Consider the following 20,452-nt stretch of genomic DNA (forward strand, 5'->3'; position numbering starts at 1 on the left):
GAATTTCCTTGACCCTTATACTTTAAAGACATCAAAGAAACCAGAAATGATGTCATTTCAACCTTACCATATTTAGTAAAATGTTTTTCAATTTCGTCAAGGAAACCTTGGCTTGAGTAATCTTTACAGATTTTTTACCCCTTAAGGCTTCTGAAATATTGTGCTTCATAATCATTAGACTCATGCAATTTGAACAATCCTACCTCTTAAAATCCCTTTTAACATAAGGGGTGTTTTCGCAGTGAGATGTGCGGGTTGTTCTTCCCTTAATTTAATGTCTATGTTCATACACAAGCACTATAAGTGTCTTTTCCATTCATTGAAATTAGTCCCATTAAGTATGGGTATAGAATTTATATTAGCAGATATTGTCGCTGTAACACCCTAAAATTCTTATTCTTGTTATTATGAAAATGTGACACAATTGTGTATCTGCTTCAGTGGTTAAGTGATCTGGGTATGTGTGTGAGGTCCTAAATTCAAGCCCTAGCTTTGGCAAATTTTGGTATTTTTCTGAATTAAGCCTTATACTTGAGTAGTGGGCTTATATTTAAGTATTTGTAAAACCATAATAGAATGGGCCTGCTAGTCTGGTGGTTAAGATGTGTGTTGGTGTGTTGGAGGTCTGGAGTTCGAATCTTTACATGAGCGTGGGAGTCTATTTTTGCCTGTTTGATCGAGAGAGTTTTGGTCAAACAGGAATTCAGAGTAGTGGGTAGTTTGCTGGAGAAAAATAAAGGGAGCTGGGATAGGAATTTATCAGGAGTTCCTTTTGATTATCTTTTTGCAAAAACTCGATAGCCTCTTCCCCTCTCCTTTTTGCTTCGTTCTTCCAAATCCATTCCTTTCTTTTGTATTTGCAACGTTGATTGTAATCGCGTGGGTTTGGTAAGTTTTGGTAAGAGTAGTAAGCGTAGTTATTTTGATTTTGATATATTGATTGATAGGTTTCGTTTTGTTTTTGGAGAAGGTTAAGGGCTGGAGTTTTTCGATCAGTATTGAAGTGGTGTAGAAACGCTGTTCTTGGTCAAAGGTAAGGTTTTTGTTAGTTGGAAATTGATCATCTAATTGGATTTTTGATAAAGTTTCGTTAGTGTCACTAAAATTGGGCTTAGAATACCGATTTTTAGGTTTTGAAGTGTTCGTGGTTGCAATAGCATTGAAAACAAACTAGGTTTGTACTCGATTGCACAAAAAACAAGGTTTCAGCGAAAGTCGAAAACCTCACTGTCGAAGCCACACGAGCATGTGGTCGCCCGTGTGGTAGGCCTGTGACATAACACGGGCGTGTGATCGACAAGGCCAAGCCGTGCGCACAAGACACGGCTGTGTGATGGCCAGGTAGGTCGTGTGCAACACACGGGCTAGACTGATTTGGGCCGTGTGGGATTTTGAGTCAGGCCGTGTGATCCATACGGCCAAGGCAAATATAGAGCCATGTGGGCCCACACAGGTAAGCCACATGGGCGTGTAAGCCCATTTATTTGAAATGATTCCGAGGGTTGCATGGGTCCCCCAAGTCGACTTTGAACCTACTGTATGGTTGATAAGCATTACCTAGACCCCTAAATGTATGATTTGAGTGTATGTGATGCATAATTACTGATATATGTATGTATACGTATGACTGATGGTTGCATAAAGGCATCACATATTGTACGTTTGCATTGCATTGGGTTGGGATGATGATATTTGGAGGTAGTGTATTGAAAGGCTTTAAGCCTAATATTTGGCAGCTCAGCTTCAAATTACTATTTATGTGCTGCATTCAGTAACATCTGGAGTGTAGGGATGAGTGGGTTGATTTAATCCCCACATGGAGTGTAGGGTTGGACAGAGATGGTGTGTAGAGGCTGGTTGGGTAGGACTTTGCTACTGAATATTCATGACTGTTACTGATACTATGATGGGCTAAGGCTCTCCTGCATACTTAATAATGTACTGAGACGAGCTAAGCCCCAAACTATTACTGGTACTAAAAAAGGGCATAGGCTTAGGACAGTTTTAACTGTGCACTTTGATTTGTTGTTGTTTGTTTTTTGTGGGATTACACACTAAGTTTTCGTAAACTCACCCCTCTCTGTTTAATGTAAACAGGTAATCCCCAGACTTGACGGATCGGTGCAGCAGAGGACTCGACGGTGACTACACGTATTTTAAACTATTTTAATTTCAGTTTTGGTATTTATTTTTTAATTATTTTCTGGGTTACTTTTTATGTAAATTAAAATTTTTGGACTGTTTGCTTTAATTTCTAATTTTAGATTGTTTTCATGGATTTGATAACTGCACAAACTCAACGTGTAACACCCCTTACCCGTGCCCAACACTGAGACAGGATACAAGGCATTGCTAGACTTAAACACAAGCAAACATATAAGATAGAGACATAAAATTTCGTCTAAATTTAAAACTTTTCAATCACGTGCAAATTGTCCCTTATAAGGGCCTACAAGGCCCAAAACATACATCGGAAGCAGTTCGGGATTAAACCGAGAACTTTCAGAACCTTTTTGACACTTAGAAAATTTTCTTGTTTTGGAGAGTTACATGCCCGTGTGGGTAGGCCGTGTGGTCGCAGACGCCCGTGTGGCTTGGGACACACCCGTGTAACTCTCTCACTATGATGCCATCAGCAAAATAAGGTCGCACGACCACAGCACACGCTTGTGTGCTTAGGCCGTGTGGCAAATTAAATTCTCAAAATTAAGTGCATACTTCACACGACCTGGGTACACGTCCATGTCCTGAGGTCGTGTCCTCCACACGACTGAGACACACGGTCGTGTCTCTGCCCGTGTTTTTACTACTGGGCATTCTGTTCTGCATTAATTAGGGTGCAGAGGACACACGGCTGAACCACACTCCCATGGGGCAGACCGTGTGGACAAGTTCTAAGCTATTTTCTAAGTCATTTGCCACCCATAAGCACTCACGCATTTAAACCACTTTATAGCATACAACATGGCACATTTATCATATGAAACATAAACATTTTATGTTTTTAATAAGTCAATGTATAACATATTCAAGTTAGTAGGTTTACCCAAGGTATTCCATACCAATTTCATGGATAATTATCTTTGCTATCCTTCTTCCAAGTTATACATTTGTACCACATTTATTGCCCTACACATTAACCATATTTCATCCATTAAGCATACATGTCATCCATCACACTCATTATCACAAATAATCACAAGCCTCATCACACATCCATCAAGCAACCACAACAAGCAATAACACATTTGCATGCATGCATCCTCAATTGATTAGGGTTACAACCCAGATAATTAATATGAGCCACCTCTCATGGCCATATACAAAATGAATCATAATATCTTCATGAGCCAACACATTTGGCTAATCAATATGACATATAACAAAAAGACCAAGTCCCTATAGATGCCATATTCAAAATGTTGAATCTAACTATACCAAATTTTCCAATTGATAGTGTGATCGAAAACTCCAACGTCCTCTAATCCCCGAGCTAGCTTAGCGACACTATAAGGAAAGGAAAAGGAAAGAGGGTAAGCTTTAAATCTTAGTAAGTTCACATGCAAATAAAATGCAATTTAAATAAACATTAATCATACATTTAACATAATGAACATAATCTTGCATTTTATATCAAATCACTTAAACTTATTATTCATATTTATATATATGTATATATATATACTTACCACAAATTCATCATATCCCATGATGTTCTCATGAGTTTGATATACATACATGTGCCCGCTTGCATATAACAACTTACTTTCTCGTCTTAGATGTATTCATCAAAATTACTTATTGAACTTCTCTTTGGACTACCCGTTGAACACTTGGAATACCATCGGATATATCAAAATTCTCGCACTTAAGTGCCCTATTTGTAGCCATCGCTACCTCATATCACATATCACATGTCACTCGCTTTCGAGCTACTTACGGGTCTGCTCACACAAGCTATCGGTTAGGATGTAGCTACACAAGCTGCTCACACAAGCTGTCTGGTATCTACAACACATGCCAGACTACCCAGCCACCATAGACATACAAGACCAGTACCCGAAACCCTATAACATGTGTCACATATATCATGAACTCAAACCACAACTCATGAGCTCAGATCATATAGTTCTTAGTGACAAGTCACTTGTATCCTAAACTATTCCTAAGGTTCAAATTAGATTTTCATACTTATCGCATCACTGTCGGACTTGTTCGTAATGTTGATCTCAATGTACATAGTATCCATCATTTTTGTAACACCCCAAACCCAGCCTAGACGTTAGGACCGGATCTGGTGCGCCACATCGTTGTGTTCAAAATATTCCGTATTACTTAGTTTGGAAAACTTAGTTGGTGTTGTAAAAGATACTTTTAAAAGTAGGTTAAAGTGAATAGAAGCTGTGCACCAGGTAGGAAACCAGGAAAAGAGGAGGTGAGTCCGTCGGACTGCTTAAGTACCAAGCTCCCTTCGGATCCAATCCTAGACATGCACACCACCATTGCCACACCTTAACGACTCGTATAATTTTGAGAAAACCGTCTGGTTATGTCTACCTTAAGAAAATGATTAAGTTTGAAAACGTTTGCTTAGCGAAAGTCTTACTTGTAATCGTGTTATTTTGAAATCCCTTAATGTTTTTGAAAACGCGTCCTAAAACTAACCCATTTACCTTAGTTATCATAGTTTTCTTTCATCATAATAAAATAAAATAATAAAAGTAAAACAAAACCATAAAAATAATTAAGCGGCCTTATTACACTTAAAACCCAAAACCATAAATGAAATTAAAAGGACGTCCAGTTCACCAGAAAGAAACCAGGTTCGTAGAAACATGTGGCCAGTCGAATCCCTCACAGCTCCAAGCCCACTATGGTTGAGGATTACCTGCGAGGATGAAAATAAGGGGTGAGTTTTGGGAAACTCGTGTGTAATTCAACCCAACCATAGCCTAAATCGGTTCAAACCACGAGAGAGAATAAGTTGGCCTTAGCCCGAGCATTTCGAATAAAGCCCATAGGCCCGTAATGCATCGAGCAGATATATCATGCTTATGCAGAAACCCAACCATATCCAACCATGTGCACCCCCATACCATCCTTTCACCATGTGGGGAGACTACTCGACCCACCCAACCGCTACATGCCACAGAAATATGCAGCATGGCTGCCAAATACAGAAAATGTGACAGTGTCACCAGATACAAATATTTTGTGGCAGTGCCACCAGAACAAATATATGTGGCAGGGCCACCAGAACAGATAATTTGTGGCATAGCCACCAGGACTCTTCCTCCATAATATAACCCATGTCCCCATGCAACAGATATACATTCATGGCATACATCATACAGATTTAATTCATCATGCTTTTTAGACAAAATTAACCCTAGGGGTATAAAGGTCATTTTGCATACATAGGGGTATAATGGTAATTTTGCATACATAGAGGTATAATGGTAATTTTGCATACATAGGGGTATTCTAGTACATCTAACTATTTCTAAGGTTTTCATGCATATCGTAGCCATTATGTTTAGCCAGAAACTCTTACCGAGTGTTCTTACCGAATTGGGCCCGTTGGCCCATTAACCCAGTTTTGGCCCATTAAACCCAAAATATCAAAACGCACGAAATCGCACGTACTGCAATTTTATCACTTTCGATTACCAGTAATAATTACCCATACGTCTTACGAGCATTCGCACACTCGCAAGTGCCCAAAATACCGCCTTTTTGGCATTTTGGCTTTTCGGCTTTTGCCGATCTAGCCTATGAGAGGGTGTCAGTTACACACCTGTTTTGGGATTTCCTCGAAGAGATCTACACACGAACTGCCTACAATTGAAGCACTTAATATTACTCCAAATATCGAAATAAGATTGAGTATATAGTCCCCTACCATATTCGGCCAAACATGCCTAAAACCCTTATTGCTCTTACCTTACTGTCGAAAGATGGTTAACTCCAAAGATCCGATCGTTCCACCTGTCCAAGCCCTTGATAAACCGCCTCTAAATCACGCTATTACCAAAATAAAATAGTTATTACGACCCCTCAGGGTTACAAGTCCAAATCGACAACCTCCCTAACTTTTAGGGATTTTGGCTTTTCCTAAAATATGTAAGAAGACTAAGTTTTGGAGAAGACTTACCACCGATTCCTTAGTGACTGATTCCAATGAGTTTCCACTCGATCCCGATGTAGATCTAAGCCCTCAGATGATAACAAAAGTTGATCTTTCAGTGACTTCAGTATTCGGCCAAGTCCCTTTTAATGTGGGGTTTTCGGCTTTTTGCAACTTGTGTTTAGAAAGGTAAAACGAGAGGGTTTTGCTATGGTCTTGTCGTCAAAACTTGAGGTTTTAGAGGGCTGGTGAATCGGCCACAAATGATGAAGAGAAGAGATGTGGTTTTGGTTATAAGAAATCGGCACAAAAAGAATCAAGCTTTCGGGATTTCGGCTTTTTATGGCCAGAAGCTATGAAGGTTTTGAAATGGTTGAAGGGAAAAATGGAGATGAACAAGATGGTAGGAAGGTTCGGCAATGGAGGAAAGGAGATGAAGAAAAAGGTTGATGAGGAGAGGGGAAAAGAAAAGATGAGGAGAAAAGTCAGGAAACGACACCAACTACCCTAAGTGCCGAATTTATACTAGCTCCTTAACCTAGCCGAATTTTCGCCCCCTTAAAGAATCCCTTGGTCGGCCACATCTTGCTCTTTAAGAGTCCAACATTCAGCCAACACATCTCTCCCTAATCAGCTCCTAATTTCTCTCCCTTATGCCCTCCTTGCTCCATCTCCTGAGCAACTCAAACTCTTGTTAACAGTCTTTCACTTCATTTCCATTACCTACCTTTTCTGTTCATAAAAATTAATCCCTTGTTTTGCTATCAATGTGACTTGAACCTGGGTCCTCCCTAGCTTCCACACGCCACTTATAGCCTTCCCTATGGCGTCACATGCCACTTCACCACTTGCTTCCTTGTGATCTATTTTACACAATTAATTCCTCAAAGCCCAATTTACCAGAACCCCTTTCTCTTATGGAATTAAAATTAATTAAAACTATCGGGTTATCCTAAGCTTGGGCCTTCTAGAGGCCCACTATCACAATTAAACCTACACTTAACAAGTAGAACACAGAATTTTTAATTTTACAAACTTTTTCAAAATTCCCAAAAAATTTGGGGCGTTACAATTTTCTCATGGAAGGAATCAAGGCTTACTCATATCAACAATATAGCATTTAAATTTACAAAATAACAAAGTATTATACATGATACATATTGCATTATTCACATATGAACTTACCTCAGTACAAAATGATAGGAACGAGTCTAATCCTCGTAAACTTTGTTTTTCCCCTGATCAAGACTCGAATCTCAGTTTTTCTTTATCTATAATGCCAAATTTAACTTATTTAATACATACATTGTTAAAATCATCCTATAAAACATACTTTGGTAAAATTACCTTTTTACCCCTAACTTTTCACTTATTTACACTTTAGTCCCTAGGCTCGTAAAATGAAATACATGCATTTTCTTGGTTACCCAAGCCTAGACGATTCATATTCTAACTCATATCAGCCCACATTTCCCATTAAATCACATTTCTACTACCCATTTCTACACCTTTTACAAATAATTCCCTTTTAGGTGTTTTCACTAAAAATCACTTAGTAAAAGATGTTCATCACACGTCAAACTTTCTTATTCTTCCATTAAACATCAAAATACAAACATGTCACACATGGGTCAAGTTTCATACATGAACCCTACTTCAAAATATGGCTAGAAATGGATAGATCATGCTTCAAGGATCTCAAAAATGTAAAGAACATCAAAAACGGGGCTAGGGAGCACTTACAATAAAGCTTGAAAAGTTGAACCAAACCCTAGCTATGGCTCTTGGAAATTTCAACTAGCACTTGGAGAAGACGAACAAATTTTTGACTTATTTTCCCTTTTTATTCTTTTATTTACCAAATGATAAAAATGTCCTTTAAGCCTTTCTTTCAAATTTTTCTATTCATGCCCATTTTTGTCCAAATTTTTAAAACTTGGTCAAATTGCTATTTAAGGACCTCTAATTAATAATCCAATGCAAATTCATGCTTGAAGCTTCTAGAACACAAGTTTTGCAACTTATTCAAATTAGTACCTAACTTCAAATTAGACACTTTAGACATAGAATTTCTTCATGAAAATTTCACACAACCATGCAATGATATCATGGACCATCAAATAATCATAAAATAATTATTTCTATTTCGGATTTGTGGTCTCAAAACTGTTGTTCCGACTAAACCCTAATTTAGGATGTTACACAACGAACAAATGGTTTTCACTAAAACAAAAGGTTTTTTTTTTAAGATGGATGGATCTACCCGATTAACTCGGTTTTTCATAAATTAAATGATTTCTAAAGCTTTCACAATGAATTGAGTTTTAAAACAATTGAGTAAATAAGTAAGTGATTTTGGAGTCGACAAGAGTAATAAAACGGAAAGGATTTATAATAGAAACTTATTTTACAAACACCCTATCATGTGACATCTCCAGATTCGGCCATAATGTCTAGGCCGGATTTGGGGTGTTACAGTGGCATTAGAAGATGAATTAGCTAAATATAGAATAAAAAATAAATAAAAATAAGCTCACATCAATATTCATAAGTAAACAATAAATTCAGGATAATGGCTAAACCCATCTCAAGATACCAAACACAATATTAATATCAAGTCTTTGGACAGTAATATTAACAGTAAGCAATACTCTTGTTGTAGTAATCAAATATTGAGAATAAATTATATCAAACAATGAATTAATCTTTGGACTAACATATTGCTCACATAAAGTACTTTATAATTGTCGAACATTTATCAACACAGATGTCGTTGAAATTCTACCAAATATTAACTTACCTTTGTGTCAATTAATAAACGCATGAATCACAAAAACATATAATCATCTTGATATTTTAAATAAACTAATCTACACAAAAGAGGTCACTTTAACAGTATTTTATTTCAACTAATCTATTTAAAATATTAAACATCCTTAATTAAAACCTAAAGCCAAAATCTGAATTTATTTGATTCAAAATATTTATCTTATTTTCATCTTTCAATCTAATTAAAAGATAATAGTATATGTATGTATATATATTTATCCAAAAACAACATACAATGATGTTGGTAAATATAATAATAGTTGAATAAATCATAAATCATAAACAACCTCACATAAGACTTCAAGTTTAAACCAAAATAATTTGAATAAATGTAAATCTCATCTTAAGATATCGGACACTCCATTAATATTTTATCTTTGGACAAAATATTAACTTGTAAGTGATATATTGGTGTAATAATCAAACATTAACAATAAGAACATGTCGAACCATAAATTTTCCTTTGAGCCAATTTATTGCTCACATGTAAAACCAAATAATTGTCACATGTTTATTACCATAGTTGCACATGTAACATTATTAACCTTCATTTGGGCCAATCAATATTAACATAATTTAAGTTACATGCACACAACCTTTTATATTGTAAAACAAAATAATTTATACAAAAAAAAAATCACTTTGGTGACTTATTGCTTCAATTAAGTTATTTTAAAATATATATAAACATATCAATATTCAAATTTAAAATTTACCCCATACTCAAATGTCAAAAACTATTTTTTTATTGTTTTATAGACTCCGAATAACCCAAAATAAGGTTGTTTTAATAATGCAATAAAAAAACCGAAAACCTTAATTCTATATATCAAAATAATGTAATGGTTCAAAGCCAAATAATTAACAAGCACATGTATTCATAATTTTGACATGGACAAAAACACCAAAGCAATTCACGCATATACATGTTTTCATAATCAAACAGAAAAAACTTACCTTGAATTTACCATGTAAATCCAAAGTTGTATTTATGATTAAACAGGTATTCACATGTATACTTGAAAAATATTTTCAAGCCAATAAATCTAAAAAACAAAAATCATAATAGTTGGCATATCCCACAATTCATACTATAAACCATATCATCATAATTTAACCAAATATTTGGAACCATAAGATGTCAAAACCTAATATTATAGAACCAAACTTAAAACCAAATTATTTAAATATGTATAGATTTGACATGAGTTTGCACCAAAGCACCCATAAAATTGAATATATAACCATAGCAAAAAAAAAAAAATTAACAACTTCAATGATACCCATCAAAAATTAATGTAACACCCCAAACCCGGCCCAGACGTTATGACCGGATCCGACATGCCACATCGAAGCGTTCAAAACATTTTATATTGTTGATCCAGAAAAACTTACTTAGTGTTTTAAAAGATAATTTCATTATAGGTTAAAGTGAATGGAAGCTGTGCACAAGGTAACCGGAAAAGAGGTGGTAAGTCCATCGGACTGCTTAAGTACCAAGCTCCCTTCGGATCCAATCCTAGACATGCATACCGCCATTGCCACACCTTAACGTCATGGATATTTCTAGGAAACCGATTTGATTAAGTCATTTTTAGGAAAAGTGATTAATTTTGGAAAATACTTTCATTGTAGAAGCTTTGCTTGTTTGTCGTGTTATTTTGAAATCAATTGTTGTTTTTGAAAAGCGCCTAAAGCTATCCAATTTCAATAGTTAAAATAAGTAATACCTATCTTAGTAATACATATTAAAACCATCAAAAATAATTAAGCGGCCTTATTACATTTAAAACCCAAAACTTCAAACGTAAATAAAAGGATGTCCAGTTCACGGAAGAAAATCAAATTTGAGCAGGTGGCCACTCAAATTCCTCACAACTCCAAGCCCACTATGGTTGGGGATTTCCTGCGTGGATGAAAATAAAAAAGGTAAGTTTAGGGAAACTCAGTGTGTAAGGAAAAACCCATTCAAAGCCCAAGTCAGCTCAAGCCTATTGGGCCTAAGCCCATTCAGAATGTGATGGTCTTGGACCGAGCCCTTTTAGATTACAATAAACCGGGCCTTAGCCCCTTATTCAGATAACAGTATGGCCCATAGGCCCATTTCAAAATACATGCAACATCAATAACATATGCAATCCCATTTGGGGAGACTACTCAACCCACCAACCACTACACTCCACCCGTACCAGCCCTACACTCCATGTGGGGAATAGCTCAACCCACCCAGCCCAACACTCTCTGATTTGCAACCTTCTTCGCTCGATTAACGATGAATTGAGGCAAAGCCTCCAGTACGTGGACAAGCCACTTTCAGTACTTCCTCCGTCAATATCCCAATCCCATGCATCAGATAATAACAACATGGCATGCAGTAAATAACAACAGTCAAACATGCATTTAGGTCAATTTAACCCTAGGGGTATTTCGGTAATTTATCTACTAGGGTAAAAGCGTAAATTTTCCACTTTTAAAGGTATTTCATAATTTATCTATTTTAGGGTTTTTCATGCATATTCCTACTTTTCACGTACTAACAGAATCACGCATCGAGGGTTCTTACGAATTGGGCCGTTGGCCCATCATTCCAATTTTGGCCCATTAAGCCCAAAAATATCGAGGGCACAGAAATCATGCACTTTGCAGTCCAAATTTTGCAGCTTACCAAAAACATTAATCGATTTACCTCACGAGCATTCGCACACTCGTAAATCTACAAAATACCGGTTTTGGCATTTCGGCTTTTCGACTTTTGCCGATCCAGACTAAGAAAGAGGGTGTTAGTTACACACCTATTTGCGACGATATCTTGTGAGATCCACACACGAACCGCCTACAATTGGATTACTAACACGTTAATCTAACTATTCAAATACGAACTACGTATTAACCCCTTACAATATTCGGCCAACCACACCTATAGATCAGAGTAAGCTTATAAGAAATCAATAAGCAACTCATTAACAAATTTTTATCAGTGTTTACCACATAATCATAATTTCACTGCAAGCTGTCTTCCTGAGCACCAGTCACTAAATCATTTATAACTAGAGCTACGAAACTCCAAATCAAGTGCCGTTAATTTTCCCTGAAAATAGACTTATATATATTCTATCCATAAAATTTTCAGAATTTTTGGTTTAGCCAATCAATACCAGATTTTTCTCAAAGTTTCCCATGTTTCACTGTTTAACTAATCTAACCACTCTCCATTACAAATCAAATTTCTCATTGTACAGAATTCAAAATATGTTATTGTTTATTTCATTAGAAACTAGACTCAATAATCTTTAATTACATAATTTATTCAGCTTCTAATCCATCTCCCACAATTTATGGTGATTTTCCAAAGTCACGTTACTGCTGCTGTCCCAAGCAGATTTATTACCAAATCACTCTTTCACACATACCTTGCATGCATGTTATTTAAACATGTATATCACCAATCAATCATCACATATCTATGATTTTACTTAAGTATAATCTCCATTTCATCATTTTAAAGCACAACATGTTAACCGATTTTTCCCTTTAGCATCTAAGGCACATGCATGCTCATTTGTTTGGCTCAACTTCACCTATCTTCCATTTTTCATCAAAAGAACATGAAACAACAACCATTTCCTTCATTTTAATTCATGACTAAATGCTCACAACACAACTAAAAACCAAAATATGCTTCAAGAGTTAAGGTAGAATCAAGAAGAACTCATGAACATCAAGATAGAAGCAAACTACCATGAACTTAACTTCAATTTTCTTCCCCAAGTGACCAAACATTCAAGAGCTTTCTCCTCTCCTTTCTCTTCTCTAACTTTCGGCTATGATGAACAAAGATGGATAAAACTTTGTTTTTTTCACCCCTTCTTCTTTTAATAAAATTTCATATTTCATCCATTTAATTCTTTAATACAAAAGACATGAAATGCCCATCATGGAACATTTACCTAAACCATTATCATGGAACATTTACCTAACCCATTATCATGGAATATTTACCTAATCCATTATCATGGAACATTTACCTAACCCATTATCAATTTGTACCATGAATTATGGATATCAAGTGCTCATATTGTCTACAACAACATGATGGCTGGCCACTTCATGTAAAATGGGAGGTTTGTCATGCAAATCCTCCTATTTTGCACTCCTATTTATTTGGCCACTTCAATTTAGCCTATAGCATTTTCAAACATTTTCACATAGGTCCTATTTCATAATTTCACCCCCTTTTTCTTATGGAACAAAAATTAACTAAAATTGTGAGGTTCTATCTTAAGCTTGGGCCTTCTAGAGGCCCACTAACATAATTAAACCTATGCCAACATTCACAGAATTCCCGAAAATTAGGGCGTTACAATTAATTTCACCAATTAAACTATAAAATATATCTTATTGAATAATAGTTATAAACACATATTCACACAAACTATAATCATGCATTAATCCTCAAAATCATTTATATGCATATAATATATATACACACAATTATAATAATAGAAAAATAATACTAGCTTGCCTTACATATTTTATGTAAATTAAAATTTATTTTCATGACTAAAAACATTATTATAAAACTTCTTTATACACACAAATACTTAGAAAAAAAATCCATAACCATCAAATATAAAAGAATCTCAAATTGTATAAAATCCTTCATATGCACAACTACTTATGAAAATTCATAGCCACCATATAACAATATAAAAACCCAAATCTATTATTCCTAATACTAAAACATAAATTTCAAATATATTACCATAGATAATCAAAATTAAAAATTTGATTCTAATAGTTTAACACATATTATTGCAATTGAAGAATAATAGTCAAACCAACTTTCATGAAATCAAGAATGCAAGATTCTTAGTTTTGAAAATTCTAGAATAATAAGTTTACTTAATTCCTCATTATCAATTAACAATGAAAGAAAATTGAAGCATAATTAAATCTAGAGAATCAACAAATAATAATTGAAGCTATAGAATACTCAAAATATATATGTCTCGATTTCTTTAAAATATATAATAATCGACTAAAGAAAAAAGAAACAACCTACATTCAATGCACTTCAAAACCAAATCTATTCTCGTTTGTTTTATTAAAAGAAAATATAACACAAGCAAAGCCTATATATATATATACATGTTTATCTCATTAAAAAAACACCAAAATAATACTGCTGAAACATTAATAATATATTCATATTTTAAATTCAATTGTCAGACTTCAATTCCATTAAAACTTACCCTAATTCCTTCAAGATTCAAAACTTTTTTTTAATAGATTTTCCCTTTAAAACTAACACCAGTATAGTTTAGGTTTTCTAACAGAAAGTGAAAAGCCATGATAAATTCATATTAATCCAAAAATTCAACATTGAACGAATATCAAATTAAAAATGGCCCTAAAAAGATTGAATCATAATTAACTAAAACCTAAAAAAAAATCTAGAATTTCAAAGATTCAACATTATATATAATTGAAATATCATATCTATAAAATCTGAAAAACGAATCAATCCAAACTAATAAAAAATCAATTCATTCTCAATTATTCAACATGACGAAGTTCAAATACCAATAAATAATATCTAATATAAAACTAGAACTGTAAACCAGGATCTATCATGTCAAATCATCAATAATAAATCAAGAACAAAAGTAGATGCGGAAGCGTACCTAAATTTATTGATTTCTTGAAATCTACTGATCTTAGGGTTTTGATAGTCCAAATTAGCACACAAGTAATCTATAGAATGTGACTATCTCTTTTCTAAAGATGGGATATTAGAAAAGTTAGCTTGTATATAATTTGGGGATCATAACCCTAATATATATAACTTTGGCACATTAGCCTTAATTCCTAATTAGCCCATCATTAATTAGAAATTAATTAAAACTTAATTACTAGAGTATCTACACATATTTTATCTATATTTTATTTAATAATTAAAGCCCAATAAGTATTAACCAAATTAGATCACTTTTAATTTGGACTAACCTATCATGAGAGTAAATAATAACATGTAATTACCCTTACTATATATTGTGATGTCCATATTTTCCAACATAATATGTAATTTGTATACATGAATTTTAATTTGTTGCAATTATAAACGTGAAACTTTAATTGTAGTTCAAATATATACTTGAAACTTTAATTTTGATAATCATATACATTTTAAAATAAATACATCAATTCATTTTTATATTAGATAAATATAATTATACTTATGTATGCTATATATAAATATAAAATAATATATCAATAATTGTGTTAATAATTTATAAAAATTAGATCAAATCAAAATTTTATGTATAGAATTGCACAAAATCAAAGTTTATGCATATGATTACACATTAAATCATAGTTGATGTATTGTTTTGTTTTTTTATCAAAAACAAAATCATTTAAGTTTATTTGGACCTTTTTATCAAGAAACTAGAATATAATTTGGTTATCTTGATAGGGGTGGCTCGTGAGTGAGATGGAGGCGGGAAACGGAGGTGGCAACAGAAGAAATAAAGGAGGGCTTGGGTTTAGATTGATAAAAAGGGGAGACAAAAGCCCGAGTCAGAACTAGGTTCAGAAAAATAAGCTTAGGCCAGTTTCAAAAGCTCGTTACTATATAAAATATTAATAAAAACTTAAACATACATTTTTTATAATTAGATTTAATTTTAAAAATATTTAAATATTCTAATTTGGGATGGGCCTAGTCCGCTGAGTTCTTGGACAGTTCAAGCTAATGCAGATTATGAGATAAATGAAAGTTTAGTTACTTTAGATTTTACTTTAAAACGAATTTAATCTAGACTTAAAATTTTATAAATCCAAATTCATATTTTTGTTAAGATTTTTATTCTCTAAATATGATTTGACAAAATAATAGTACACAGTTTTTAACTCATTGGACATCGATTTGAGATAATTGGGACCATTACCAGCACACCTAACACATATCTGAAATACAATTTCAAGTAAGTGTCAGCCTTTTCGGTTAAAAAGAAAAAAAAAGAAGAACATCTATCATAGCATCAGCTATGGTTCTACATCAATCTAAATTGTATTAATATATAATATACCCATATAAATCATATATCCATTTCCAAACACTCTGAACCCAAATCTAAGTACATAAAACAAGCAAAAACAAATTGCAATTTCCAACGCATGAACCACCCTTGGCATGGCTCAATCCTAATAAACCCTAATTAAGGGTATGAATAAGGATTTTTCTTTTAGACCCAAAAGAAGAAAAAAAAAACAGCTAAAAGTAACACTGAAATCAACAGCCATTTTTCATTAGTAGAACTTTGTCAATGGTGTTTGGTCATCTGGGCTCACTGTTCATTTGCAATGATCCATCCATCATCAATTTCAGACTCAGATTGTTGAACCTCTCTCGAGAATATTGCCTTGAAGCTTTTCTCCAATCCGTACCAGCCTTCATCATCACTGCAAACTCGTCATAACTTATTCTCCCATCCTGCAGTACTTCCATCAAATATACTTTCAGCATGGTTTCATATGCATGGGAATGAATTTACACTGCTCGGGTTTCAGAAAAATTAATAAAAGCTTTAAAGTGACAATGATATGTTTTCAACTTCTTCCCGCAATGATTCACAGCATCAAGTATGTTAAGATTAAATGAAATCATGGATTCAGGAGAGAGATTATGGTTGTTTTCTCATTTTGCTTCCCGGTTTAAAAGCTACAAGCTTAAACTGAGTTTCGGGCTTATTCAGTATTTATCCTACTTGAGATGTGATAGGAATATGAACATCTCGGAGAAAAAAAAACATGCCAAGGTAAGGGAGCAAAAAAGGGAAAATCCGTCTAACCTTGTCTGTGTCCACATCATGCATGATGGCGCTAATGACTTCTTCACTGTTTGTTTCAACTTCGTCGGATAAGGCATCTCTTAGTTCCTCAATCTCAATATAACCACTTTGGTTTCGATCGAAAAACTCAAAGGCCTTTTTAAGGTGCTCGTCATTGCCCATCTTTCTCAAGTGAACTGAAATGGCAACAAACTCTCCATAGTCCAGATATCCATCTTTATCTACATCGCCCTGTGAAGAAAAACATTAAAAAATAAATTTTTAGTTAGTTACTCTTCTTGCAAACAGTTGGATAATCTTCACAATGCACATGTAAAGTTCTAAAAAGAGATATGACAATGACCACAGATGGATGCAAACATAAGAGAAATCATATTGACCCATTGATTTCTATAAAACTAGATTAGGGTGGAATATTGGCTCGATAAAAGAGCGAACAGTTGCACTAAGAAACTGATAGCATAATGGTTACACATTTACATGTCTGTGCCGCCAAATATCAATGACAAAACAAAATATAATGCAAGCTTAGGTAGAACTTACGGCTTCCATTAGTATTTGAAGATCTGCATCAGGAATGGTATGACCAAGCTTATGCAACCCAACCCTTAACTCATCAATGTTAATCTTGCCTCTATTGGCAGTATCCATCAATTGGAATCCCTCTTTTATGCCTGCAACTTCCTCCACAGAGAGATGCTCAGCTATTACCTGTCAATACAAGATTTCCAGATAAGCAAAATTGGGGAAAAAAGGTTAACAAGCAATGAGTGGAAACTTTATTTAGGTTCTATTGCCCAACAAAAAAGCCAGAAGCATTACCTTGAGAGCTCTTTTCTTGAGCTTGTTCATTACAGAGAACTGCTTGAGCCTTGCCTTCACGGTCTCACCCAAGGAAACATTTGGAGCCTTCTTTGCATTTTGCAACCAAGGATGATCTGAAGCAAGAAACAATTTGATTTAGGATTCACACATAAAGCAAAACAATTTTGCTAATAAACTTTTACTGGAAACTACTAAAAATTTCAACAGAAAACCTATATCATTAGAACTAAAACCTACCTAGTACTTCCTGAGCTGTAAGTCGTTGCTTAGGATCAGGATTGAGCATCTTCCTCACAAGGTCTTTTGCATTATCAGAAACTTTAGGCCAAGGATCCCTCTTAAAATCTATAACAGAGCGAATAATTGCTTGCGCAACTCCTTGTTCCGTTTCTGCATAGAAAGAAGGAAAGTTAGAGAGGAAAAAGAGATGGAATAAAAATGTAAGATGGAAACAAACAAAAATATATAAGGAAGGCATATCAAATTCCATCAGTATTTATCACATATGGTGGAAATAGGACTATTTGCAAAAGTGAAGGAAAAATTGTGTAAAAAATGAATTCATTTGGGAAGGGGTGGAGCATTGCAGTTCTTAATTACAGTTCTCATTACTCGAACAGCGATTCTTTAACTATAAATCAATACGAACCTGCCCAGAAAGGTGGGACACCACAAAGTAAGATGTAAAGGATAACACCGGCACTCCAAACATCAACTTCAGGTCCATAATTTCTTTTCAGCACCTCAGGAGCCATGTAGTAGGGGCTTCCAACTATCTCGGTAAATATTTCACCTGCAAGGGGAAATATTCAAATTTCAATAGATCAACATAGAAGGATGAAACTAATAGGTGAAAACTTAAACCAAAGGGAAAAAAAGTTTTTGATATCATGTTTGTAAAATGGCATTACCTGGTTTAAAGAACACTGATAAACCAAAGTCAATCGACTTCAATGCCGCTGTCTCTTTTTTATTTGCAAACAGAAAGTTCTCAGGTTTGAGATCTCTGTGCATCACACCATGCTTGTGGCACATCTGCAACAACAAAAATGCACAAATATTAACTTAAGATCATAATTTAAGGCATAGTGAAACAAAGTACACATACTAGGAGAATATGGAGAATCTAAACAGAACTGAACACCCTAAACTTTAGGTCCAAGCAAGCATTTGAAACCCAAAATTTTGTGTAGCATTTCAGTTTAATCACTTCAAGCAACTAGTTTAGCAAGTCATTTGAAACCCTAAACTTGTACATTCATGAGATAAGAAGAGAAGATTCAAGATCAACCAAAAGGTATAGGAATAAACACAAAAATAAGGGAAAGAAAATACCTGAACAACTTCAACAATGGTCTTGGTGACAGCTGCAGCAGCTCTCTCAGTGTAATGACCTCTTGCAACAATCCTATCAAACAACTCACCACCTTCACACAACTCCATAACCAAATGGACTGAATTGTCATCCTCGTAAGTATCCTTCAAGGTAACAATATTTGGGTGGTGAGGCAAATGCTTCATGATTTCAACTTCCCTTCTTACGTCCTCAATGTCAACGTCAGTCCTTAGCTTCTTCTTTGATATTGATTTGCACGCAAAAGTATCCCCCGTTTCTTTGTCTGTACAAAGATATGTGATCCCAAATTCACCACGCCCAAGCTCACACCCAAGTTCATATCTTTGCTCAATCTCTCTCCCAGTTGGATCATTTAGAACAGTGAGCTTATGGCCTCTGTTGCCATGGTCATGTTGACCATAATCAAGAGAAAATGGATTTTGCTTCTTTTTTCCTTTCTTCTCCTTCTTCTCATTAGAAGCTGTTGTTGATGGAGTAGCACAACAATTTCCCATGAAATAACCCAATAACTTAATCTAAGATCTTTTCTGGTTTTTCTTGTTGTTGCTGAAATTGGTTTTTGAATTTAAACCCAAAGCAGCCAAAAAGAAAATCAAAAGATGAACTTTTAGACCAAAAAAAGGAGGAAAAAGAAGGCTCTGCTTTCAAAGATCCAGGCTTTGAGATCTAACAACTCTTGTTTTTTTCAAATAGACAAATAAAAGAAGCTCTCCAAGAAAGAGATAGAAACCTTGCTTCTGGATTTTCAAGAAAATTGAATTGAGGAACCAAATGGAGAAAAAAGAAGAAATAAATAAATAAAATTTGGGTAAAATTTTTTTATGGGAAATTAAGCAACGAACTGAAGGAAAAATTGAGGAGTGAAAAATATAAACATAAAGAAGGATTTTCTTTTAAACATATATACATATATATATTCAAAACCGTAGAAGAAGAAGAAAGAGTCACCAACCAACCTCACCATGGGATTTGGAAGAGAGAGAAGAGGTTCAAAGTTGTTCTATTTCTCAGATACTTCCTTCAGAATCCTCTCTTTGTTCAATGTTTTTTTTCTCAACGAAAAGTCAAAACTACCCTTACTCCCTTCAACAAATCTTTCAACTCTAGTTTAGCAAAGTCGTTTGATATTAATAATATTTACCTAATATTAAACTTCAAATTTACCTTTTAAAGATCCTTAACAAAATCCGAAACAGATTTCTGGAGACCAAAGTCAAGCTTTGTGTAGATTTTTGTTTATCTTATAATAACAGGAAAAAAACAAATTATGCAAAAGTTAAAATATCTCATAACAACTTATAATCTTTAAAAATTTAAAATTTAATTAATGAATTTTCATTTTCAAGAGTCTAATCTCTTTATTTTTCAAATTTCAAGATTTAGGTTTAATAAATTTAACAATGTTAACATTTGAATCTGAATTTTAAAATTTTAAAAATATAAAGATTTATATAGCATATT

General features: G+C 34.2%; 1 protein-coding gene across 3 annotated transcripts; it reads right to left on the reverse strand.

The window, feature by feature from the left end:
• Positions 1-15,936: 15,936 nt before the first annotated feature.
• On the reverse strand, positions 15,937-20,110 carry LOC108467189 (calcium-dependent protein kinase 32). Of its 3 annotated transcripts, XM_053024787.1 has the most exons (9): positions 19,948-20,101; positions 18,970-19,537; positions 18,546-18,669; positions 18,284-18,427; positions 17,872-18,024; positions 17,632-17,747; positions 17,353-17,520; positions 16,810-17,040; positions 15,937-16,451 (listed from the first exon to the last, which is right to left on the reverse strand). In XM_053024787.1, exons 2-9 carry the CDS (start codon positions 19,483-19,485, stop codon positions 16,296-16,298), a joined length of 1,608 nt encoding a protein of 535 aa, XP_052880747.1. In that variant the 5' UTR covers positions 19,486-19,537; positions 19,948-20,101; the 3' UTR covers positions 15,937-16,295. The 3 variants fall into 3 exon arrangements, with proteins under 3 accessions (XP_052880747.1, XP_017623241.1, XP_017623240.1); XM_017767752.2 differs by having other exon boundaries at positions 15,937-16,459; positions 18,970-20,110; XM_017767751.2 differs by having other exon boundaries at positions 18,970-20,100.
• Between the last annotated feature and the right edge of the window lie 342 nt (positions 20,111-20,452).

This window comes from Gossypium arboreum, chromosome 2 (genome assembly GCF_025698485.1).
Source record: "Gossypium arboreum isolate Shixiya-1 chromosome 2, ASM2569848v2, whole genome shotgun sequence".
In the NCBI taxonomy this organism is placed as follows: domain Eukaryota; kingdom Viridiplantae; phylum Streptophyta; class Magnoliopsida; order Malvales; family Malvaceae; genus Gossypium; species Gossypium arboreum.